The sequence below is a fragment of the Rhodamnia argentea genome, chromosome 5 (genome assembly GCF_020921035.1).
Source record: "Rhodamnia argentea isolate NSW1041297 chromosome 5, ASM2092103v1, whole genome shotgun sequence".
In the NCBI taxonomy this organism is placed as follows: Eukaryota; Viridiplantae; Streptophyta; class Magnoliopsida; order Myrtales; family Myrtaceae; genus Rhodamnia; species Rhodamnia argentea.
In genome coordinates, this window is record NC_063154.1 from 10,842,296 (window position 1) to 10,866,949 (window position 24,654).

The 24,654-nt window shown below is 39.3% G+C and overlaps 2 protein-coding genes across 4 annotated transcripts; both read right to left on the bottom strand.

Annotated features, from left to right (window-relative positions):
• Positions 1 to 695: 695 nt before the first annotated feature.
• Positions 696 to 5,693, bottom strand: LOC115747447 (calcium-dependent protein kinase 26-like). Its single transcript, XM_030683628.2, has 8 exons — positions 5,382 to 5,693; positions 4,168 to 5,006; positions 3,562 to 3,705; positions 3,329 to 3,481; positions 2,758 to 2,873; positions 2,181 to 2,348; positions 1,743 to 1,967; positions 696 to 1,219 (listed from the first exon to the last, which is right to left on the bottom strand). The coding sequence occupies exons 2-8, from the start codon at positions 4,934 to 4,936 to the stop codon at positions 1,097 to 1,099; spliced, it is 1,698 nt and encodes a 565-aa protein (XP_030539488.2). The 5' UTR covers positions 4,937 to 5,006; positions 5,382 to 5,693; the 3' UTR covers positions 696 to 1,096.
• Positions 5,694 to 19,869: 14,176 nt separating this feature from the next.
• LOC115747415 (mitochondrial phosphate carrier protein 1, mitochondrial) lies at positions 19,870 to 23,903 on the bottom strand. Of its 3 annotated transcripts, XM_048279818.1 has the most exons (7): positions 23,616 to 23,895; positions 22,515 to 22,647; positions 22,298 to 22,412; positions 22,178 to 22,221; positions 21,279 to 21,493; positions 21,058 to 21,182; positions 19,870 to 20,309 (listed from the first exon to the last, which is right to left on the bottom strand). In XM_048279818.1, exons 1-7 carry the CDS (start codon positions 23,751 to 23,753, stop codon positions 20,252 to 20,254), a joined length of 828 nt encoding a protein of 275 aa, XP_048135775.1. In that variant the 5' UTR covers positions 23,754 to 23,895; the 3' UTR covers positions 19,870 to 20,251. The 3 variants fall into 3 exon arrangements, with proteins under 3 accessions (XP_048135775.1, XP_030539426.2, XP_048135776.1); XM_030683566.2 differs by having other exon boundaries at positions 22,298 to 22,647; positions 23,616 to 23,892; XM_048279819.1 differs by lacking the exon at positions 19,870 to 20,309 and having other exon boundaries at positions 21,058 to 21,178; positions 22,298 to 22,647; positions 23,616 to 23,903.
• Positions 23,904 to 24,654: the final 751 nt, after the last annotated feature.

Genomic DNA, 24,654 nt, shown 5'->3' on the forward strand with positions numbered 1-24,654 from the left:
TCCAGAAAGACCGGAAGTCCGCCACTTCTCCGTTCATAAAATTTCTCGAGACTGGAGCCACAGCATGGCTTCTTCCGGTTATCGATTGATTTCCGACTGTTTCGACTCGAGTTGTTGTTCACATTTTAGTGGAGATATGAAACCCGCAAGCACAGCTCAGGAATGACGGTCGGAGATGAACTTAGGGAACGTGCTTTTGCCCAGCTGTGAATGCTGGAGGAACTAAAACCTCGTGCATAGAGAAGAAGCTACAGGTCTAGGAAAAGGAGATGAGTTACTTGCACGAGAATCTACTTCACTGGCTTTAGTTTTCACTCGGCTGGATCTGCTCATGCTAAACGAGTCTTGCGTTTTCGGAATGAAACAAGCACAAATAGCGGCTCGTTAGTCATAAAGATTGGCCAGAGAAGCGAAGAAAATGCGAACCATGTGGCCAACTCTGTGTGAGGAAGCTAGACATTTTCCATGTGAACCGGGTGAAACTTGAGAGCAATTCTTGATCCTTGAAGGCAGAAACTGACAGAAAACACCATTATCTTTTGCAATTCTAGTCATCTTCACTGGCCGGCTGCAACTTCCCCTTTGAGGAATTCTAGGGAAGCCAAGCTTTTTGATACTGTAAATTTGTAAGTGCAAGGTTTCCATAAACCGCCCTCGACCAGATCTGAAAAGGGTTCGAAACTTTTTTATATCGATGAATCAAAGAAAACCAGAACACTCTAGTTACATTTCCTTTTGGACGAAATAAGGCTCCCCACATAGAGATTTCCGAAAATTTAGCAGCTCAAATAAGTACGAGACATATACAATTGTACAACTGAAGGCAGTTTGGACATTGCCTTCTTCAACCATACAGGGCGCAAGAGAATAACAGGGAAATGCTCCATAAAAAATGAGTTAGAAACTATCGAGGAAGTAAAACCACTCTGCAATCATCATCATAATTTTTCTCTTCCCAATTCTGCTATCCGCCAGTCAGAAAACTATGGAAGAAGATTTGATCAATCAAATATTTGTCAGAATAAATGCTGTTAAGTCAAAAGGCTGACATGAACCTTCTAGGCTTATACCTCTGCTGGACATTCTCAACTGGATGCTACACAGCACCCTGAGGACCTCTCATGCTAATGTTTAAACTGTTTGTCGTTGTTCGTCTCCCGAATCCAGCATTCCCCTTTTGCATCATGGCGACGAATTCACCATAATCGATTCTTCCGTCCTATATAGCAGATGAAGCATAAACTTTTGAGGATCACATTTTGAGGGCAAGTTTGAATGACATTTAGAACTATAAGAACACTCAAATATAGCTCAAAATTCCGGCCACGACAATCCATAAACAGACATGCATGAACGCACAAACAAATATGTGCGCAACATCCATGTGTGCGCCTTGCTTATTGTAACTTATTCTTGAGATATCCCCATGTAATATGTAAGTAGCAGATGCCATATATGGTAAGGAGGAACCTCAACAACCAGCACATCATGAATCTTTCTAAACAAAATGACGTTTTATCAAGAGGAGACACAATCTCAAACTCATCTTTACTAGTAGATGCATCATATGGAAATGGGTTAAAATTTAGTATACTTGTCGTCTCTATGGCTGCTATCTTCGCTCATGCTCAAGGGGCATTGTTGTATGGCTATCAAACAACTAACATTGCAAAAACAAATACTAAACCCATTTCACTACCAAAAAAGAAAGCTCAATATTGGTCATATTTTCATGGACTTACATTATCTTGATCAACTTCTCTGATGATATCTTCAATGAGAACATCAGTTATATTATGCTCGGAGCAAGCGTGCTGGAGCTCGTCAACTGTAATATAACCACTTCCATCCTTGTCGAAGTACTGAAAGGCTGCAATGAGGTGCTCTTCACGTTCAAATTTGTTAAGGTGAATTGTTGCAGCTATGAATTCGCCATAGTCTATCGTTCCACTGTTGTCAACATCAGCCTGAAGAATGAAATTAGACATCACTTCAAGATGGCCGAATATATGCATCAGACAGACTACTTATCTGGTTAGTTGAGTTGATATTCGACATGATACTATAAAGAAACTAAACATGATATACTTTAAGAACAGCTTGGAAAAGTTGACCGAGGATGACAATTTAAAGACTCAGTCTTAAGTAAAAACAAAAGAACCTACAAGTGATATACTTACAGCATCCATGAGATCACGTATCTCCGTGTCCTTCATCGTGGAACCATATCTTCGTAAACCAGCTTTAAGTTCATCAAAGGTGATCGCTCCACTGTTATCTGTATCCATTGCTTTAAACATTTCTTTCAAACCAGCAATCTCCTCCTCAGAGAGACTTTCAGCAATTACCTGGTGAGATCAGCACAAGCAATAGAGTTTGTCACAATGAAACCCCATTTTCATAATCCAAAGAGGATTGGTGGAGATCAATAACATGTAAGTTTTGTACAGTTAAATGAGAGGGTCCAAATTTGCAGGAATCATATAACAGGATTAGTGCACAATGCAGAATAGCAAAGCATAAGCGAACTGAGATTTTGCAAACTTTTGTATGAGAAGGGGACTTGCATTTGAAGTCGAAATTTATGTTATTCCAATAACAATAGCAATTTGAATTCTGCCATAAGGCACTTGTTCATCCAAGAAATGGGAAGAAAACATCACAATCTAGCACTCATGATAAAGAAATAGCTCCCAATAAAGTGCACCCATGTCAATCAAAGCGAGAGAGATTAATATAAAGATGTCACATACTTACCCGCAGAGCCATCTTCTTTAACTTATTCATTGCAGAGAAATGTTTGAGCCGAGATAGAACTGCTGGATCTAGTGCTCTATCCGGGGCAACTCCATTCTCGCATATCCATGGATGGCCTGAAAATCATTGTCTTTAGACTCCTGAACAAAATAGAGCCTCAAACAGCCGAAAGACAGAAAAATATAGCCCTTCATGATAAAGAAGAAGAAAAGAAAGTGGAAGGAAGAAACGGTAACTTTATTGGCTCCCCTCTTAAGTTGAACATAATAATTGCAGTTGATATAAAGCTACTGACAGCGAAAAGGTAGCAATTCGCACTGTCAAGCATAGATATTTGGCTCCATTAGTTCGGTAAGCGTAAGATTTTTTTATCCCAGATGAAGCAAGAAAACCTGTGTTTATGGTGCCCGAGCACCATTTTAGCACTGGCAAATTCATGCAGGTGCCAAGAGCATTTTTCTAAGTAAACAGTACAAGTGATGCTGAGAAACAAAGTTTTGCTCCTTGAGACAGGGCATACAATAAAAGTATGTTTAGATGATTGAGAAAAAGCTAAAGGAACTGAGCATACATAATACTTCATGAGCTGTCAAGCGATTTGAAGGTCGGCAGCATAGCATCTTCCTGATCAGGTCCTTGGCACTGTCGGATATTAGGGGCCACGGATCTGAGTCGAAGTCTATGTGTCCCTTCAGCACAGCATCGAAGATTCCCTGCTGCGTTTCTGCAATACAGAATGTATCTACTTATAAGCTTCTCGCGTAATGAAGAACTGCGAGAACTTACGTCACAAACAAGGATTACCTGCCCAAAATGGAGGCACGCCACTCAACAGGATGTACAAAATTACACCTGCTGTCCACACATCTGCTGCTGGCCCATAATGCTTTAGAAGTACCTCAGGGGCAACATAATATGGACTTCCAACCACATCAGTAAATATTTGCCCTGAAGCAGAGAGCATGAGTGAAGTTTTTCTGATAGCGCATGAAAGGATAAACAAACACAGTAGCACATGTCAATTGCATGAAATGCCATGTTCTGTTTAAAAATTTTGCTTGGCCAGATATGATGGGGATGGACTTCACTTTCATCGGTGCATTTGTCTTCTGACTTGTGAAAGAAAAATCATAAAGCTTCATATGGAACGAGTGGTTCTCTTGCAAGTCGTCTGCTATATTTGGATGACAAATTTCAGTGATTCAACTTCAATCAGTGCCAACAAGATGCACACACCCGCAGAAATAAACTGCTCAAATGCTCGTGCATATGTGCAAAATTAGATGCTTGTGTATGATTACTCAGATGCTGGGGGTCAAATGGGAAAGAGATAGCATCTTGTTGTTTCATGCACCCGACTCGATTTAACGAATTCATGAGAAACTGGGCCAAACAAGCTCCTATCTATACCTGGTTTGAAGAAAACTGAGAGCCCAAAGTCGATGGCTTTGAGAGTGAAATCGTCGTCCTTGTTGACCAGCAGAAAATTCTCAGGCTTCAGGTCTCTATGCATTACTCCGAGTGAATGGCAAGCCTCAACAACCCCAACTATGATTTTAGTTAGCTCAGCGGCCTTCCTCTCACTATAATGCCCCCTCTGGATAATCCGGTCAAACAGCTCACCACCAGAGCAGAGCTCCATAACGATGTGGACGTACAATGGATCCTCGTAAGCACCCTTAATTGTGACGATATTCTTCTGACCAGCTAAATGGTGCATTATCTGGATCTCCCTCCTAACATCCTCCACATCCTCCCTAGATATCAACTTCCGCTTTGTGATCGACTTGCATGCATAGTCCATACCCGTGGCATTCTCCGTGCATAAGTAAGTAACCCCAAATTGACCCTGTCCCAACTTACGACCTAGCGTGTAGAGGTCCCTGATGTTAGCAGTTTTATGGCCTAATACATAATAAGCCTGGTTATCAGCGCTCCTCCTCATGACAATATCTTTCTTACAAGGACTAACGAGCGGTGAATTATCGTTACGTTTGCTATCTTTCTTTCCGTCAAACTCTGGCGCCCCAAGCTTCTCAGAGGTCAAGCAAGACAGCGAGTGACTGTAATTGGATCGATCAGATGGCGGGTTCCTCCTGGGATCGGTGGAATTCTCTAGGGGCTGATCGTAGCCCTGAAAGTACTTCTCATGGAGAGATCCTTGGCATGCGTTGCCCATAAAAGCAAAAACCAATCAGGACCACTTCACAGCTTTTACCTCATCCAAATAGGTCTCATCAATCACACAACTGCAGAGAGGTTAAGGAAGAAAAAAAAAACAAGAAACAAAGACAAAATTTTGAGCTAAACCCAGATCAGATGCCTCAAACTTGAATAGCAAGCCACATGAACAGGCAATATCTTGCAAGATTTGAAGATTTCCATGACAAATCAACGCTTTTGGCTTGATTTGCTCAAAGCTGGAAATTCACGAGGACAGAAAAGAACAGGGTAAAAACAGATCAAACAGAGCTTTCTATATCTGCACACGGATAGCTCCTGCCTCTGCTAAATCTGGGAAAGACGAATTTTTTCCATAAAGCATCACACGTAGAGACGTGCACTCAACAACATGCAGGGAGAGAGAGAGAGAGAGAGAGAGAGAGAGAGAGAGAGAGAGAGACCTGGTATAAAAGTGCGTAGGAATTGCAGGCGACGAAAAGGGTTGACGAAGCTTGCGTCCGAGACAAAGATGGAGATCACGTTGCACGAAAGAAGAGGAAGGGAGATGGCGAGGACGACGATGATGGCGCTAAATGCGAACGCGATGCTTTCATTTCTTCCCGTCCTTTGTCTCGTTGGAGTTAGTTGTTCCGTTATTTTTGGGTGTCAGAAACACCAATCCGCGCACATCTTGTTGACTACTGGTCAAGGGAAAAAGAACAGGACACCCGACTCACTCTCTCTCTCTTTCTCGGATCATGCGGCTCTGCAAGTTTCTTGTCTCTGGTCCGTTGTTCTCTCCATCGTCATTCTTTTTCCCCTTCTTCTAACTTTGTCGGACGATTTCTTACCTAGACCCGGATCTACTGCGTCAAGTTCGTATGGTAACGACTAACCATTGATTTTGTGGGCCCCGCACAAAACTCATACGTGGGACCCACAAAATCGAATGTGGACATTCACCCGGTGCGATGGATGTTTGGTCTAGGGAAGACATGGAAGTAATTTTCCGTAGCTATATCTTATAGAAATTTTCCGACATTGTGCCCTTACAAGGAAATGGGATAGATTTGGGGGATGAATAACGTCCGGAACTCATTACATGGTTTTATCATGGAATCTCAAATCTACTCAGTAAAACAGTAGACATCTTATTGCAATCTTAAAGTAAGGGAAGATTGTTCGAAGCTATATTATCTTATAGATGTTGTCAAACATTGTGCCCTTACAACAAAATGGGATAGATTTGGGATGCGAATGTCGTCTCCAAACTTATTACGAATGATTTTATCATGGAATCTCAAATCCACTCAATAAAGAAGTCGGATACCCATTCTAATCCTAAAATAGAAGATTGAGAATAAATTTAAGATCAATGATCATCAAAATAGAAAAATTTAGCAAGTCTAAAATGAGAAACCATGCTTGAAAGGGTGGCCCAAATTTTCACCGTCTAAATGCCTAATCCACCCGTGTTTATGCTAAGATAAAACTGCCCTTAATCTTTTAATTGTAATTTAAAAGTGATGGCCACCACTCCCTTTTTAAGTTTTTTTCCTTTTCTATTAAGGATAGTTACTATAATTAAGAATCAAAATAGTAAACATGTCTTTTTAGCGTACTAAGGAAAAGTGCATTCTCCGATATTCCTATTACGTTTTCCATGCCCGTGTAAAATTATCGCACTAATAGTAAGGAAAAAAAAACATTCTTTAATATAGTATAAAACCGAAAAGTCTCTTCTTCATCATTGATCTTATAAAAACTTATATATAATTGTCCCTATTATCTCAAAAACTCTCTTTCTTGGTGAAATTTTTATTCATTTCATTAGTCTAAAATATATATCACGTCTCTTTATTTACTATATTAAAGAATTTATATTTTCCCCATAATATATTGACAAGATACTTTCATACAAAGCATATTAGATGTTAGAGGAATATCCAGGAATACACCCGAAAACATTATCCACAAGAGGTCTCTCGATATTTTTTCGTAAATAGTTCCTATATGATATTAATTTTTGTCAACAAAAAACTAAAGATATTTCATTGGCATTTAACAAAAAATCTCATTTTATGCAAAATATTGATTTAATTAAATCTCATTTACTTAACAATTTATCCATAAATTTGATCAACAACGTAAATATATTTTTATGAAAGAGATATCTAAAAATTAAAAAGCATAGGGCCTTTAATATACATGGAAAACTATAATAAATAAAAAGTACACACATGAAATTCTTAATTATGGTAGGTAGATCCTACATAAATATAGAAAAGCTGAAAAAAAAAAGAAAGTAAATAAATTCGGGACCACCAACTTAGTTTTTTTTTTTTCAGAAAAATATATAAGGGACCACCAACTTAAGTTGCAATTGAATGATAGAGAACAATTTTGTCTTTTTAGTGAAAATTGGGTGGATTTAGTATTTGTTTTATCTAGTTCTATCATATTTTATTCTATTATAGAAACCACACTGTATGCACATAAATCTACGCGTGAGGAGGGAGGTGGATTTAGTAATTTAGACTATGAAAATTTGGGCCAATCCTACTTGAAACGGTGGCTATTACTAATTATAACCAATCCTATTTAAGTGTTTGATTATGAAAGGAAAATTATTTTTTCAATAGGGTAGCCGGGCAAAAGATTTATCGAGTTTAGGGTTCGAAATTACATATCGCAAAACCTAATACCTATCTCAAACCATATAGGATTTTCAACAATTGACACGATCCTATCCCGCTTCCCTTCGAAAAAACTCTTTTGCATCCCATTCACTTTTGGGTACAAGGTTACATGCATCTATCTTCACACTTATGGCGCTTTATCCTAAGTACAAAATGTCGTAGAATGTGGTATTTTCCTTTAATAAGTTTAATACATTTCGTCATTAATGAAATGATCAAGTCCAACGCATCCAAAACACACTCGAACCAAACAACGTAGGTAAAAAGTTGGATGGTCCATGATTATCAGACTTTGGATAGGTCTCATATTGTACTTCTTACCACTTGTACTTGGATCATTGTGGGCAATTAATGCTATATAAAGGTGCAAAACTTTGAAAACAAATGGCTTAATACCCAAAAAAAACCTCTAACTTTAACATTTACGATAATTATATCCAAATTTTTTTTTTGTGTAATAAAAAACTTTCAAACTTTTACTTTTATCTTAATTCTATCGGTCTAATATAAACGTGGCCGGGGGCCGTGAACCGCCGGTTCCGGTTCGTGAACCGGCGATTTCGATTCGTGGCCATCATGGAAACGGAACCGGCCCTTCAAGGGCCGGTTCCGGTTACCAATTTAAAATTTAATTTAAATTAATAAATTATGAAATAAAAAAATAATAAATTGTCAATTACAAATTATAGTCAAATTATTTATTGTAATCAAATTTAGGATAAAAAAAGGGGGAGAGGAAATGGACTTGAACTTAATGAATTATCGTTAAGCGCCTACATATCTTCTTGGGGATAAAAGAATCAAAACTCATGTAGTTCTTTTATCTTTGATAACCCTAACTTATCTCATCATCAATCGTCGTTATCCGTTTTGGTACTCGTGACAATGGTATTTCCATTATCATCATTGAAGAATTTGTCGTCTCGATCCAGCTCTTGTTCTCGAAATTTAGCCTTTGCCCAATCATGGACACAAGCTTGAGCCTTCACAGCATCCGAATTTAATCTTGAACGGCGGTCGTCCAAAATTAATCCTCTAATGCTAAATGTTTGTTCAACCGCAACTGTTGAAGAAGGGGTTACTATCATCTGGCTTATGATAAGAGCTAGGACTGGGAATTGGGTTGAATGAGTCTTCCACCACTCCTGAATTTTGAAATGTGTGTTGTGTTCGAACTCACGGAACTCAAAAGCAATGGTTAAATAATTTTCTAATTCGAAAATATTATATGTTACTCCATTTTATTTTTTTGTTTATTAATTAACATATTATACCCTCTACTAACTCTACTACTCTCTTCCCTTTGTGAGCCACTAGGTTGAAAAGATCCACTTCCACTATCACCTAAACCATATCTACTACAAAATTCATTATATAATTCTACTATAACCTTTTTTACCTCTACTTGTATAGTTTTAATATCTCTTGTTTCATTCAAATGTAAACAATCATAGTAATAATCATTCAAATAATCATACAAACCATCTAATTTAGTACGTGGATCGAAAACAATAGCAACCAAATAAATAAGAGGAATGTAGGCATAACAATGTAACCATTTTGTTTTCATTGCTATAATAGTCGGAGCTAATTGAAAATCTTACTCATATTCACAAAAAATACCAATAATGTTAACACACTCTATTAAAAATAAATGCGTAGTAGGATAATAAACACCGGATAATGTATAAGTTGCATTATTAAAAACTTTCAAAAAATCTAATTTTTTTTTTTTTTGCAAACAACCCAATCTTGAGGGAGTAAAATAATTTCAGAAACATTATTTGAAATAAACGTACATAATAAATCTTTATAAGCAAAAAATTAATGAAGCAACTCGTAAGTAGAATTTCAACGAGTCTAAACATCTTTTGAAAATCTTTTTTGTTTTTATCCATGTGATTTACAAAATCTGCCCCATTCTTTCATAACCTGGGGGACAACTTCATAAAAATTTAATTTCTTTCTTTATTGGGGTAAGAAAAATCTCAAGAGTTCGTAAACCATCTTATACACATAAATTTAAAATATGACAAGAGCACATCTAATGTGAAAAAATTATCCGCCAAAAGAGGGTTTACAAATATTTTCTAAATCGAGAATGGAAGCGGTATTCAACGCGGCATTATCAAAACCAATTGAAAAAGCTTTATTAATTAAATTATTCTCTTCTAAAACTTGTTTAATCATTCTATAAATATTATTGGCGGTATGTCTTTCATCAAACACTCAAAATGGAAGTATTTTTTTTTAATGTTCCAATCGTCACCTATCCAATAATATGTGATACCCATATAAGAATGAATTTGCCAAGGATCACTCCAAATATCGCTACCTATATACACATGTTCATTGAAATCCACAAAAAAAATTTGCAAAGCTTTTTTTTTTTTTTTTTATACACCCTAAAAAGTTCGTGTTTAAGAATAGTTCTTAGAACAGGTTTTGCTTGCAAAGTACATGCAGTGTCGATAAAAAAATTCAAACCAAAATTTTCACCAGTAGTAAAAGGTAAATGTTCAATGGCAATATATTGAGCTAATGTTTCTTTATAAAGTTCATCATTATAACGAAATAAAGGAGAAGTGTTAGGATTGGCATATCCGAAAACTTATTGTTGCCTGGTATTGATCCCCACTTGCGTTGCATGTTTTTGCGTCAGATTTCAACGGTATATTCCATATCCGTCTCCTTTATTACAATTGTATGATTTCGTACAATATTTACAATTTATCTTGTATTTGCCTCAGCTTACATGTACCTTGTCGAAATGTTGCCATAAGTTGGATGTATTTTTTTAGGCTTGTCGTTCCGGCTCCTTTATTGTCGACGTTTCTTTGACACCGGTAGGAGGATGAAGACTTTCTTGCGTTGGGACGTGCTCGATGTTGGGAACATAGTTGATATTATCATCATCGTCTACCCAGCATGTAAACTCACGAGGATCATGATATTGAGGATAATCGGATTCCTCCATCCCCATCGTCATTGGGCTCTTTCCCCTATCACCAGCTCCACTCTCACTTGCCAGTTTTTTCAAAAAATTGAGCGGAAAGCCGATTTAGAAAATTGACACAATTGAATCGGGATTGAGCGGATTGAGAGAATTTGAGAGAATTGAGAATTGAAAGAATTTGTGAGAATTTGTGAGAAAAAATAAAATGGGAGGATATAATATTTATAGAGAATTTAAAAAAGAAAAAAATAATAAAAATTTGGGGGGGTTCAACGGCCATAAGAAAAGAGGGGGGAAACAAAGGGAAGGGCCCGGAAGGGGCCCGAGGTCGGGGTGGTGGGCCCGGTGGGCCGCCGCTCTTTTTTTTTGGGGGCGGTTCTTAAGTTTTTAAAACCGGAACCGACCCGTGAGGAGCCTAGCCGGTTCCAATTTGGAACCGCCGGTCCCGGCCAACGGACCGATTCCGGTTATTCCACGGGCCGGTTTCGGGCCCAAACCGGCCCGTGGCCATGTCTAGCTATATGTGAAATATAATATTAGAATGAGGGTGTCTATTAAAAATTACAATTAAGGCTCCGTTTGTTTCGTGAAAATAATTTTTTTATAAAAATGATTAATTGTGTTGCCTTTAAAAATGAATGAATAAAAAGTATTTTCACCGCCGAAGATAATATTTTATATATAAATTATTGTTGATAATAAAAAAAACTCATTAATTAATTACTTTATGAGAAACAATGATTGTTTTTAGGAAAAATATTTTTTAAATCATACTATCATTAAACGATTGTCATCTCAACATATTTGTTTTTCAATCTGCATCTATCTTGATTCTTGAATCTAGTCTCTTTTACCATCTTATTTATTTATATTTGGATAAGTAGGTAGCGACCACTTCATGATTATTAAGTCGAGTTAGGGCTTTCCATAATGCATTTTAACTTGTTGTATACATAAAAAAAAAAAATTCTCATCATATATAATTTGATAGTGTTTATATAATATTGACGATTGCCGAAAAGGTAATTTGCCTTTTTACATGAGAGCTCATAATGAAATTCCATCATGCGGTATATCAATGTAACAACATATTGTTTGATGACAACGTAGAGTGGAGAACTAACAACATTTGAGCATGTGAATGGGATTGGGATTGGGATTGGACGAAAAATATTGGCACTTATGAATGTGGCAAAATCACATCATCTTAGGTTCATCGATTCCAAGGGACAATCCGGTGATACAATGCGTTGCTTGGATATTCTTGTAGATCCTTGTTGAGCGATCGCTCACTTGTTGGAGGCGAGCCATCTAGTACGACACCGTCCGTCTTTAGGGTCCTGGTAGACTTCGGTCTAATCGAAAGTAATGGTATTAAGTATCCATTGATAGCCTTCATCATCATCGGTATCCTCTTCCATGGTTGCGGATGCGAGTAAATTTGCAACTCCGTCGGATGTTGCATCTTCCATGAAGGTTTGCTCCATTGGCCTTCTTCCGCCGACAAAATCCGTAAAACCCGACGTCGTTTGTGTAGAGATCGCTAAGTGCGGGCAAAATGCCGAAGCCAAGGCGTCCTCCTTTGAACCCTTGCAATACAATCGTCGCCGCTTAACTTGAGGACCAAGACACATTGTCTTCGACGGTTCCATGTCGATGTCTTGATGAGGCCCATCAATTTTGTTGTTGAAGTGGGAAGAATTCTTAAGTCCACGATTTTCTCCCATTTTGATCGGCATGCTGATAACTAGTGTAGCACCTTGTTTTCCGTCGCTTTTTTCTTTTTTAAATCGGATTTTGCACAGAACAATCTACAAGTTATGGATCAAAGAAAACCCTAAGGCGTTAAAACATTTATGATGTCTCATCAAATAAAGTCGTGTAGAATATAACCTAAGTTGATTACATGAACGCATTGTGATTAATGTGGCTTTCAAAGAATGAGAAAAAGAAAAAGACACGCGGTCGGCTTTCAAGATTTTTTTTTCACATAATGAAACCCTAAATCAGCATAATGAACTCTAGAATACTTAACGTCAAATAATCAGAAAAGAACCAACGACTTTCCAAGGTTGATTAGATACACTCACATAATACGAAGTCCGTGATCTCTAACAGTGAAAAATTAACTAAAAAACCTAAGGTCGACAAACACGGCAATAAATTAACAAAGGCCAAAACAAGAGAATTCAACTCACTTCTTGGTTTGGCATGGAGTACTCGTGCATAATCCAAGATCCTTTGCCGGTGTTTTGGCTGTTGAAAGAGGAGCCATCCTTCACTTTAAAGTTGAAGTGTCTCTTGTGACCAAGGACATCGCCATGGCAATTTTTGATGTCGGTGGTTTTCATCACCTTCCAGCATCCCAAACCCACCGTTCTTTCAACTCTAGACTTCTTTATCTTGAGCTTGGTGAAGACGTACAAGCTTTTCTCTGTCAAGGATAATGGCACGGATCAAGGAGTCAAGATCAAATCAAATCATTCTGTTAAGGATAATGGCACAAATCAAGGAATCAAGATCACATCAAATCATGCTAGTACAAGCAAGTGCTAAGATCAAGGGATTGTAAATTCAATTTGATTGATTCTAATGGCATGTAATCTCTTCTATAAATACATGTACTCGCACATGAAAAATGTATTAGTTACAAAAATCTTTTCCTCGGAATCCTTTCGATTCTCATAAACCTTTTATGGTATAAGACCTTCTTCGCTCAACCGAGCCTTCGATCCCACTATGTCGAGTTCCGCCAAGACCAACTGTTGTTATCCGCCATTTTCGGCTCGGTTTCTGAACCTATTTTTACCGCTGATTGCATTCAGCGGAACCTCTCAAGAGGCATTAAAAAAGCTCACCAACTTGTATGCCAACAAATCTAGTTCTCGGGTAATGTTTCTCAAGGACCAGTTGTCCATAATCCGGCGTCAATCGAGGTCGGTTTCCGAATATCTTCAAGAATTAAAGGGTATTGCCAATGAACTCTCCATTATCGATACACCCCTTTCAAGATGATGATATTGTTATTCATGCCTTACGTGGAATTGGTCCTGAAATTAAAGAATTAGAGGCTGCGATTCGCGCTATAGAAAATCCTATTTCATTTGAAAAATTACATGACAAACTTGTCGCTTATGAAACTTACCTTAAGCATAAAGAGAAAGCCGCAGAATTCATTCCTGTCACAGCTCGGTATATTGCCAAATCATGCTCTAGTTCGTCCACTGCTCGTTGGAACGGTGCCCAAAACGGACGCGGTGCTTCTCATGGTGCTCGCAACAACTATGGCGATCAATAGTCCCGTAGAAACCCTCCCAGTAGGGCAGCCCATCTCGGTCTCATGACTCTAGGCCTCTATGTCAATTTTGTAATAAATATGGCCACACGGCCAAGACTTGCTACCGTATCCGAGGTCGTCCAAATACCGACCCTGTTGTGCACCACACAATCGCCACACGCTCAGCCCCTCAATGGCTTGTTGATTCAAGAGCATCCCATCACGTCACCAATGACTTAGCAAACCTATCTCTCCACTCGGAGTATGAAGGACTAGATGACATTGTTATTGGTGACGGGACAAGTTTGAGTATTTCACATATTGGGACGATAAAACATGTGTCTCCCGAAAACACCTTTGTTTTACCTAACACACTTTGCGCACCGTCCCTTACTCAAAATTTAATTTCCCTCTCTAAATTTTGTGCTCAAAAAAATGCCATTTTTAGTGTTTTTAAACCACTCATCAAAAAACAATTTCAACGTCCTATTATCTCTGTCTACTCCAATGGCGGACGTGAGTATCTAAAACTCAAAACTTTTTTTAGTACATACGGTATTTCTCATTTCACCACTCCTCCTCACACCCCACAACACAACAAGACAGCTGAATGGCAACATCGTCATGTTGTAGAAACATGCTTAACTTTACTTCACAACGCATCTCTTCCAACGTCATTTTGGTCCTATGCCTTTTAAACTGCTGCATATCTCATCAATCGACTACCCACCCCAATCCTTCAATATCAATCTCCATATCAAAAACTCTTCAATCGAAAGCCGAACTAACTCAAACTTTGCATTTTTGAATGCTTATGCTATATGTGGCTCTGCCCATATGCCCAAAACAAGCTTGATAACTATTCTCGTCCATGTATATTTCTTGGCTACTCGCTCTCTCAAAGCGCATATAAATGTTTCGAACCCCAAACCAAACGTGTTTACACTTCTCGTCACGTTGTGTTCCACGAACACATGTTTCCATATATCACAACAAATTCTTCACCTCCAAGCCCATTATCACCTATGAATCCCACATGGATCCAATTTCCAATCACTACCCAACAAATGAGTTCGGCCCCGCCTTCTATCCCAACGCCGATTCAATCGCAAGATCCTACAACCGCTGTCAATCCCGTTGCTCGCTCCCTACGCAACAGTTGTTTCTCCAATTCATAACACCGACACCATCAACAACCATTTTTTGCCCGAATCACAACCCCAGCCACCGCTCAACCCACCCACAACCGACCTTTTACTTGAAACCCAAACCAACTCAAACCAAAATAACACACCACTATCTATCACAAATCCCACCCCATCGGACCCACCTCCCTCATCCTTCGATCCACCACCCCAACAGGCCTTACCACCATCACCACCACCAACCGCAACCCGCAGCCATCCAATGATTACACGATCTAGAAATAACATCTTCAAACCCAAACAAATTCATCACATTACTAAACATTCTCTACCCGATACCATCGAACCAACATGTGTTACTCAAGCCTTGCAAGATGCCAAATGGCGACATGCCATGTCCGAGGAATTTAATGCGTTGCTGCACAATGGAACATGGGAACTCACTCCTCACACAAATTCTAGTAATGTTGTTGGTTGCGGGTGGATATTCGGATTAAACACGGACTTGATGGCGGTATTGAGCGCTACAAAGCACGTCTTGTTGCTAAAGGCTTCCACCAACGCCCTGGGATTGACTATAAGGACACCTTTAGTCCTCATTGTCAAACCGACCACCACTCGCGTTGTGCTTTCTATTGCATTGAATCGAGGATGGCTACTTCGACAACTTGATGTCAACAATACATTCCTACAAGGGGATCTCACGGATGAAGTGTACATGACTCGACCTCCGGGGTTTATTGATCCGACTCGACAGAACCATGTATGCAAATTGAGTAAATCTATTTATGGATTAAAACAAGCGCCAAGGGCATGGTACACCGCATTGAGTAAATTCCAACACACTCATGGCTTTCGTAACTCTCACTCCGATCCATCCCTATTCATTTACACCATGGGTCCAATTACAACATTCTTCCTTGTCTACATTGACGATCTCATCATCATAGGCAATGACACCTCTTTCATCGCCAATTTTATTGAAGCACTGTCTATGCATTTCTCTGTGAAAGATTTGGGATTACTTTATTACTTTCTTGGCATTGAAGTGATTCCAACCAAGACAGAATACTTCTCTCTCAACAAAAATATATTCGTGAGATTCTCCAAAAACACAAAATGGATGTGGCCAAGGAGATAGGCACTCCATTAGCAGTGGGAATCAACTTATCTGTCCATGATCCAATTGAGGCAACCAATGCAAGTGAGTATCGAAGTCTTATTGGGGCCCTTCAATATCTCACTATCACAAGACTTGACATCGCATTCTCCATCAACAAATTATCTCGGTTCATGCAACGTCCCACTATTACACATTAGGGCTGCTGCTAAATAACTTCTTCGGTACTTAAAAGGAAACATATTTCATGGGTTACATCTAACACGCTCAACGACATCTATTCTTCATGGGTTCTCCGATGCTGATTGGGCAGGTAATGCAGATGATCGATCATCCATCTCTGCATTTGTCATCTATCTCGGCCCTAATCCAGTATCCTAGAGTGCGCGGAAACAATGCACTATTGCCCGATCTTCAATAAAAGCCGAGTATCGCGCCGTTGCTACCGCCACAGCAGAACTACAATGAGTTCAAAATCTGCTGTTCGAACTTGGCATTCAACCGACCACCACTCCAACTCTCTACTGTGACAACATCGGTGCCACATATGTATGTGCAAATCCGGTATTTCACTCCCGAATGAAACATATTGCCATAGATTACCATTTCGTTTGTGATCTAGTTGTTAAGTGGAACTTTCCGCACCTCCCACGTCTCAACCACGGATCAACTTGCAAATGCTCTCACAAAACCATTATCCAAATCTCGGTTAAGTTATTTGCGACCCAAGATTGGCATCTTTGATGGAAGCGCCATCTTACGGGGGCGTGTCAAGGATAATGGCACAGATCAAGAAATCAAGATCAAATCAAATCACGCTATTAAGGATAATGGCATAGATCAAGGAATCAAGATCAAATCAAATCACGCTAGTACAAGCAAGTGCTAAGATCAAGGGATTGTAAATTCAATTTGATTGATTCTAACGGCCTGTAATCTCTTGTATAAATACATGAACTCGCACATGAAAAATGTATCGGTTACAAAAATCTTTTCCTCGGAATCCTTTCGATTCTCATAAACTTTTTATTCTCCGCGTTCTCGTTGTAGAATTCCCATGACTCCTTCTTGTACACGTCGAACTCGCGGATGACTTTGGGAAACACTGAATCCCCTCTCACCCTGCGCGCTAGGCAATAGAAGAGTTGTTCCTTAGACAGACAAAATCGATATCCAATGGGAAGCGCATCCGCCATTCTTCCACTCTTCTTTTACGTCTCTCTCAAGAACTATTTGAGACTCTTCAATTTGGAATAACAATCTTATATAACTCTCTAGACTTTCCTTTTAGCAGGGGGAAATTATACATTTATAATAGAGATAAGCGCGAAAAAATAGTTATAAACTCTATGAGTGCACTAACCCAAATCCTTTGCGGCTACATCGGATCAAATCCGAATAATTCCAAGATACATGAAAACAATTAATGTTTAGGGCAATCCTTAGGCTTTAAGTTATTAATTTTACCATTTAATCAAGCAGTGTGGTTCAAGGAGAAGTTGTGTTTTCAATATATATCCCCAAAGTCGTGTGTGGATTGATCATCCCCACGGGGCACGGGTGATCCATGCGTCTCATCTGCCTCGAGCACCACTCGACCGTCCATCCCATCCACCGACTTACAATTCAATTAGCTAACCGATTTACCGACTTTGATTTGAACCCGCGAATCTAGAGAGTCCAGCTGGTGCCCAAAGAAAAGGCCCATGCCCGACCCGGAGAGTTTGGCTCATTTGCTGTATCCGACAAGAGAGTTCAAATTCTTCGCTCATTGTGAATTTTCAACTATGCCCTCGAAAGCTAACGGCAATTCTCTCGAGCGGTCCGAAACAAATGGAGGGTAAATCCATAAAATCGTGATCACATACCCCCCCCCACTTTCCCTCTATTTGTTTCGCATCCCACACTTAGGCATGGCCACGGGCCGTGAACTGCGGGTTCTAGTTCCGATTCCGGTTCCCGGGGGGAGGAGGGAAAGAGCAACGGCTCTTTACCTAATTTTTTTTTTGCCGGTTCCTAATTTTTTAAAATCGGAACCGGCCCGTGAGGGGCCGGGCCGAGTTCCGGTTCGGAACCGCCGGTCCCGATCAACGGGCCGGTTTCGGTTCTTCCATGGCCCGGTTCCGGGCCCAAATCGACCCATGGCCATGTCTAGTCTAATACCAAAAAAAAAAAAAAAAAAACCTCAATCTTAGCATACGTTCTATATATCCAAAAACTTTTTTTTTGTTTCATAAAAAAATTTTAACTTTTACTTTTATCCAAATTTTACCACCATCAACCTTTCAACCATAATCATTGTTAGTTAATCCTACGTGGCTCGAATTTTTTCGCCGAACTTACCACTAAATCTTTGAAATTTAGAAACAATAGGTTTCGGGGACAACGAGATTTTAGATAGTTCATCCAAATATCTCCATGTCTAACCATTCTTTAGGCTATTGAGTGTCGAAAAAAATATGAAATGTCCTATCTTGAGTGATTCTGTATCTTCCAACAATATGTAGGGAAAGCAAACAACATAAGAGAAGTTCGGAGGTTTTTTCATATTAGCTTTACTGAAGTGTAATTCATTAACGATGTAAAAATGCCACGTAGGATTAACTAATGGTGTTATTGATGGAAGATTAATGGTGGTAGAATTGGGACAAAAGTAAAATTTGAAGGTTTTTTATAAGACAACAAAAATTTTGGATATAATTGGGACATATACTAAAGTTGATGATTTTTTTGGTACTAGGCCGATAGTATTGAGATAAAAGTAAAAATTTGGGATAGAATTGGGATAAAAGTAAAATTTGAAGGTTTTTTATGAGATAATTTTTTTTTTTATATAATTGTCACAAATACTAAAGTTTGAAGTTTTTTGGGGTATTGAGCCGAAAATAAATATGACATTTTATCGGTTTTGATAGGTTGTTTAGTACTCTGTAAACCTATGTGGTGTGAGGTTAATGGGTTGATAGAAAATTGAAGCTGCAAGTATTGGCAAGACCGAGAAGCCCTCACCGGACTCAAATTAAGAGAAGGAAGTAATTTTTTTTTCTTTTCTTCATAGGATCAGCAAATTCTATTTCCTTTTAGAGATTAAATCGCGACGGAACCATATATATATTAGGGGTGAACGTGATCCGGCTGATCGGGTTCCAGGGTTGGAACCAAGAACCGAGCCAGTCCCAGAGAGCCTGAAATGAAGCACCGCATCAGCGTTACCTTGGAACGGGCCCAATACCAAAAAAGCAGCCCTTCTTTCTTTGCCTCCATAGCTCGCAATTCGCCATTTCTATCCGCAACTAGCTTTCTCAAGACCTGACCTCTCCGTCCTTCAATGGAAGAGTGAGCTTTCATGATGAACAACTAGCCTTTTCAAGAACCGACCTCCCCATCCTTCAATGGAAGAGTGAGCTTACATGATGAAACAATCAAGCAGAATAATAACGCCATGCCATACTGTCATTATACATAATATTCGTAACACGACATACAGGGGAGGAAGGGAAAATTTACTGTCTTCCTCCTTCCGTATACCCAGTCCCAAATTGTCTCAGTAGTCCACCGATTCAGTGTTCACAATGCTTGAAAATAAACATCACAATCCATACAAGTACAATACGAAAAAGGGGAAGATGATCTTGCAATGTAGTTTTTGCCTTCTTAACCGAAAAAAGAAAAAAAATGGGCTACCCAAATGAGCGAGGAGCAATTGCCGATAAAGTCTGCAACTTAAGCAAATGCAAACAAGAAAAATAAAAATGGCAACTTGAGAAGGGGAGGTAACTTGCATGGCAAGAAAGTGTGTTCAAAAACCCGTTTTCTAGCCTCTGTGTGTGTGCTCAGACTGCGCTTGTTCATACAACATCAGAACAATGCGTCCCCATGACCATCAAGCGGAGCAAGCAACTGTTACAATTATGCAAATAGAGCCTTGACAATTGGTATAGCAAAAGCCTTTGAGCCTATAAAATTCTCTGAATCAGTGGGGTAACTGTGGATTGATCTGAGGGGAAAAAAAAAGCTGTACAGTGAAGGCTAGACTTCCTCTTCGATGAACTGCAGTGAATCCGGAGGTTCGGCAAACTTAGACGAGCTTCCTTGTTTGGGAAAGAAACAGGTTGATCCGGAGGCTGTTAGAACTCAAATTGATAAATTAGCTTCTTCTTCTAGGCGACTGCAAATCCCTCCACTGGTAGGCCTGAAAATTGGAACAGAATAAATTAATCAGATAGGTGTCCTCCAAAGGAAAGCAGAAATATATAATCTAACCACAGAAATCTCCATATGCTCAAAACCAAGCCTTGGTGATTAGGGAATTGTTCATCAGCATATCGAACGATCCAGGGAAGCAGACAAATACTCGTAAGGTCTATACCATCTGCACAAGGGTGCAAGTTGTCCTAGCAACTGAACCGAGGTTATAATCTTTATTGTGTCCAATATTTTCCTTCAAAATTTGGATTTCATCTACCAATTACCTTATATTATCACATGTTTTGTCCTTCATTTTCATCCTTTGTGTTTTCAGATGAAACCCAAGAGATACTACCAAAGTTATGCAATCGATTTTCAGCAAGTGCAAAAATCCCACACCTTAAAAGGATGATCAAGACGATACTCTGCGTAACTAAATAGACCAAATCGCAAACAAATTGCACCTCACTTTACCACGCTCAAATTGAGATTCCAGCAATTTAATGCTAGAAGATTTTGGTGTTTAATTAGATGATTCCCGCAAAAGCAGATAGCATGGATCCTGAAAGTGACAATGTTTAACTAGATGCTTCAAGTAAATACCAGATAGAGCTAAAGACGCAGAAAAATGAGCACATTGTGCACCATAGAATCAGTAAGTTCAAGTACTTCTCATTGGTTAGGGGTAAGTCATTTAAGCGATGCATCATTATCAACTTCTTGACCAAATGGAAAGGGCGAAGTATACTTACAGTCCGCTTAGCACTTTAATCGTGTCGTACAAAAACCACTGCAATGTAATAACAGGTCCCACGATCATGATACGAACAGGAAGGCTTCTTCTAAACATATTGACAAAGCCAATATCCTTCACCGCCTAAGACAAAAATAAATCCTCGGAAATCTCAAAATTCGTCGTTCCAAAGTCCACAAAAACAATGAGCAACAAACTAAATCTTCGCAAGAAAGATACCTGTACGACGTTTTCAGCTTTTCTGTTGTAAAGAGACGCAACGATGTTGTCAGCAGGGTTAGAAATCACAGTACCAACAGCACCGGCTGCATAACCCGCTAAACAAGTGACACCAAGCTGTTGGGTTCTTGAGCACTCCTCCTTTCTCCTTTTGAGAACTTGTCGATATATCAGATCCACTGAATGCTCAAATGTGGAGAACATCACCATAGAGACTGTGCCAAGGCAAAGCTATGAGAATTGAGAATGAGCTTGACCAAGAAGAAATTAAAACAGACACCGTAACCCCACAAATCTATATGTGCATTTCAGATAAGCTGAAAGGCATGGAAGGAATTGACAAACTCAAGGTGTAACCACATAACTGATGTCTTAAGCAGGTGCCACTAACTACGCTTCTGTTTCTAGGGAACCGCAAGATCACTTCGCACTGAAGTGGCAGAAGTGTAACTTCTTTAATTCATTCCCTGGAAAGATTGCATCACGTGCCTAATATATCAATACATCTTGCCTGAGGATTATAGAAAAACCCTTATCGGGAAACTTAAATCTACTATTCTGACAAGTTACAGAGAGAGAGAGAGAGATTCAGTTAGCCCTCTTCCCAGACCTAACATAGCAAGTATACCTTTCACAAACATGAGGAACAGACCAGGCGAACTAACAAGCATCAATCAGACATTATCTGCAGCTACATGGAGATAACCAAGGAAATGGATGGGGCAGAGTGCATAAAATAGGCATCGCTAGATCCAATATGAATATGAGCTACCCAGCAATTATATGGAAAGGCCAATGACGATCAGACTTTAATCAACATTTCAGCCTATAGATATCAGAAATTAATATGAGATTCATGGTATTCACTGTGATAATGACTGTCATGCCAATGAGCTTACATGGAAGGTTACGGCCCCAGAGAGGAAGTATCCCACGGTAGAAGCTGCAGTGAGATGTAAACTTCAAACACAATTGATTCATTTTAAAAAGAAAGTAAGATCAAAGTTTCGGTAGCATACCCAGAAAGACCCTCTGTCCTATACAGTTTTGGAATCCCCTCAACTAAGCCCTTCGCAAAGCTGGGCTGCGTTTGGACACGAACCTTGACAGCTTCAAAGGGACATAGAGCCACGTCTGCGAATACTTGAGCAGAAGCGCTGCTTAGAAAGAATACGAGACTACTGTTGCGGTCAACCAGCAAATCAGAGTAAAGTTTCTTGAAGTACTCGTAGAGACCAAATTTGCAGCCACCCTGGATGCCGTATCCAAACAACTTGCCGGACCAACCTCTCCAGAGAGAAGAAGGTCCTTGCTCTCTCCAGAGAACCGATAATCCCGATGCCATGCCATGATATTTAATCGGATTAACCTGGAACATATTAATCAACTTGGGCTATAAGGTTGGAAGTCATAGAGTTTGGAGGAAAACTTGTTTTCAGTTTACCTCCATACCTGTCTATTGAAAATTGGCATGTCTTTTTGGCACATGTATATAAGAAATACTGGTCATCTTAGCCAAATCTCGTTTCTTCGTTTACTCCAGGCAATTCAAGTCAATCACCTTTCTGTTACTTTCGTCTCGTTTTCTTAAACACCATGAGTATGAGTAAGTAGATTAAGAGAGCTAATTGGCACCAGAGTGACTCTGCTAAAATGCCTTGGGTGATCACATTTTCTTTTCTTTTCTTCTGGCCCAAAAGGTGATCAGATGGCTGACCTCACAATGCACTACTAAGATTCAAGGTTTTCCTTTTCATTTCTCCATGATGGAAAGAGCATAGTTATGACACATGACCCCATCCCACTCCATTGGTACAGCAGAAGAATTTAGACCTTACAGTGTGAAAATCCTTTGACTTTGCATTAAGCTACAAACTCGCACGAAAATTGTATCTTCCATGGATTGTCCACCGTTTTACACATAGAATGAGAGTCCACACTCCACCCTTCTCTTGCAAACTTCGTAGACGCGCACGCATAGGAGAAAATAACAAGAATGAGGATCATGCAATCCATATGCAGGTGGAGCAGAAGAAAGATAGAGGCGAACAGAGTCTCGTCAGCAATGAAGCACCAAAGAAAAGGATGAGAACATTCCCATTTGGGTACATGTTGCAAAGCTACGGGAACGCTGATATTTGGAGAGGCACTAATACTAACTAATCAAGCAAACCCCTTTTCAAGCAATGTCTCGTCGAGCTTATATGGGTACAACACAGCAAGGACCAAGCTACGCAACCACGAAAGCAACACAAATGATCAAATCAGAACATGCCCATTTGGGTGTTAATTCTTTGATATTCTTTCTTCCGGGTTAATAATAACTCGAGAACTGACCTGCATGTTCACTTTCAAGACATCAAGAGGCGTGACCGCGAGATGGGTGGCGCCAGCGCTCAGCATACCTCCGACAGTACAAATGCCATAATACCCAGGTGAGAACTCCTCAAAGATCCTCCCTTCGACCCCTCTCATTCCTCTCTCGAACACAAAGAAGCGAAAATGAACTCGTCCAAGAAACTTGGAGGCGTCAAAGGAGAGGAGGAATATGTGCGGCAAAGACGTAGGGGCTACGCACAAATTGGGTCCTCAACACGTGCTTAGGCCGTGAGTAAATGACCTTCTCTTGCTCGGAATACGTCCACGTTGGCGCTGTATGCGCCAAGGCTTGTGAAAGAAAAAGCTGAAGAGCTGGAGCCGCCTTTCTGGTTGGAAAAATCGAAACTTTTCATGGAGTTCAGTAGGGTTGATTGTGACTTGAGAGAGAGAGAGAGAGAGATGAAGTGGAAGTCGGTTGGAAGTTTCCAGGTTTTGCGGTTTGTGAACGAATTATTTGTAACGGGATTGTTCTGAATTGAGTTTAAAGCAATTCTCGTCTTACTCTATTTGCTCCGCCAAAAATAAGGAATTCTCGTCAGCCGGCCGGCCAAATATTTCTACCGATTAAGGATATTTTCGTTAAAATACATTTTAAATTTATTATTTAAATTTAATTAAATTGCGAAATAAAAAAATAAAAAGTTAAAATACAAAGAAAACCCGCATGTGGTTCTATTTTTTTTTAGTATTTTTTAATTCTTAAAAAAACAGAAGAGGGAAAAAATAAAGAAAAAAATAAAAAAAAGAATAAATGACGAAAATGCCCCAAACCTAATAGTGAGAGGCCCTTTTTTAAAACTAATATAACTACTTTAGGCTCTTATTTGAAGTAATATCCATTTCGGACCCTTATTTGAAATAATAAGAACACTTCAAGTTATTATTTGAAAATTTTCCAAATTTTAATCCTTACAACTTTTTATGTATCACCATGTTTGCATTCAAAATAACTAAAATGAACAATATATTGACATATAAGCAATCCTATACGTGCCAA

Bases quoted from the DNA above. Each gene is read 5' to 3' on its own strand.
- LOC115747415 (XM_030683566.2), bottom strand. From the start codon at position 23,753: ATGAGAGGGGTCGAAGGGAGGATCTTTGAGGAGTTCTCACCTGGGTAT. The intron at 22,648-23,615 runs GTCAGTTCTCGA...AATATGTTCCAG, and splicing joins TCTTGAAAGTGAACATGCAG to GTTAATCCGATTAAATATCA. The intron at 21,494-22,177 runs GTAAGCTCATTG...GCCTTGGCACAG, and splicing joins CTGGGGCCGTAACCTTCCAT to TCTCTATGGTGATGTTCTCC.
- LOC115747447 (XM_030683628.2), bottom strand. From the start codon at position 4,936: ATGGGCAACGCATGCCAAGGATCTCTCCATGAGAAGTACTTTCAGGGC. The intron at 3,706-4,167 runs GTATAGATAGGA...TCTCTGCTTCAG, and splicing joins CTCAGTTTTCTTCAAACCAG to GGCAAATATTTACTGATGTG. The intron at 1,220-1,742 runs GTAAGTCCATGA...TCTGCTATATAG, and splicing joins GAGAAGTTGATCAAGATAAT to GACGGAAGAATCGATTATGG.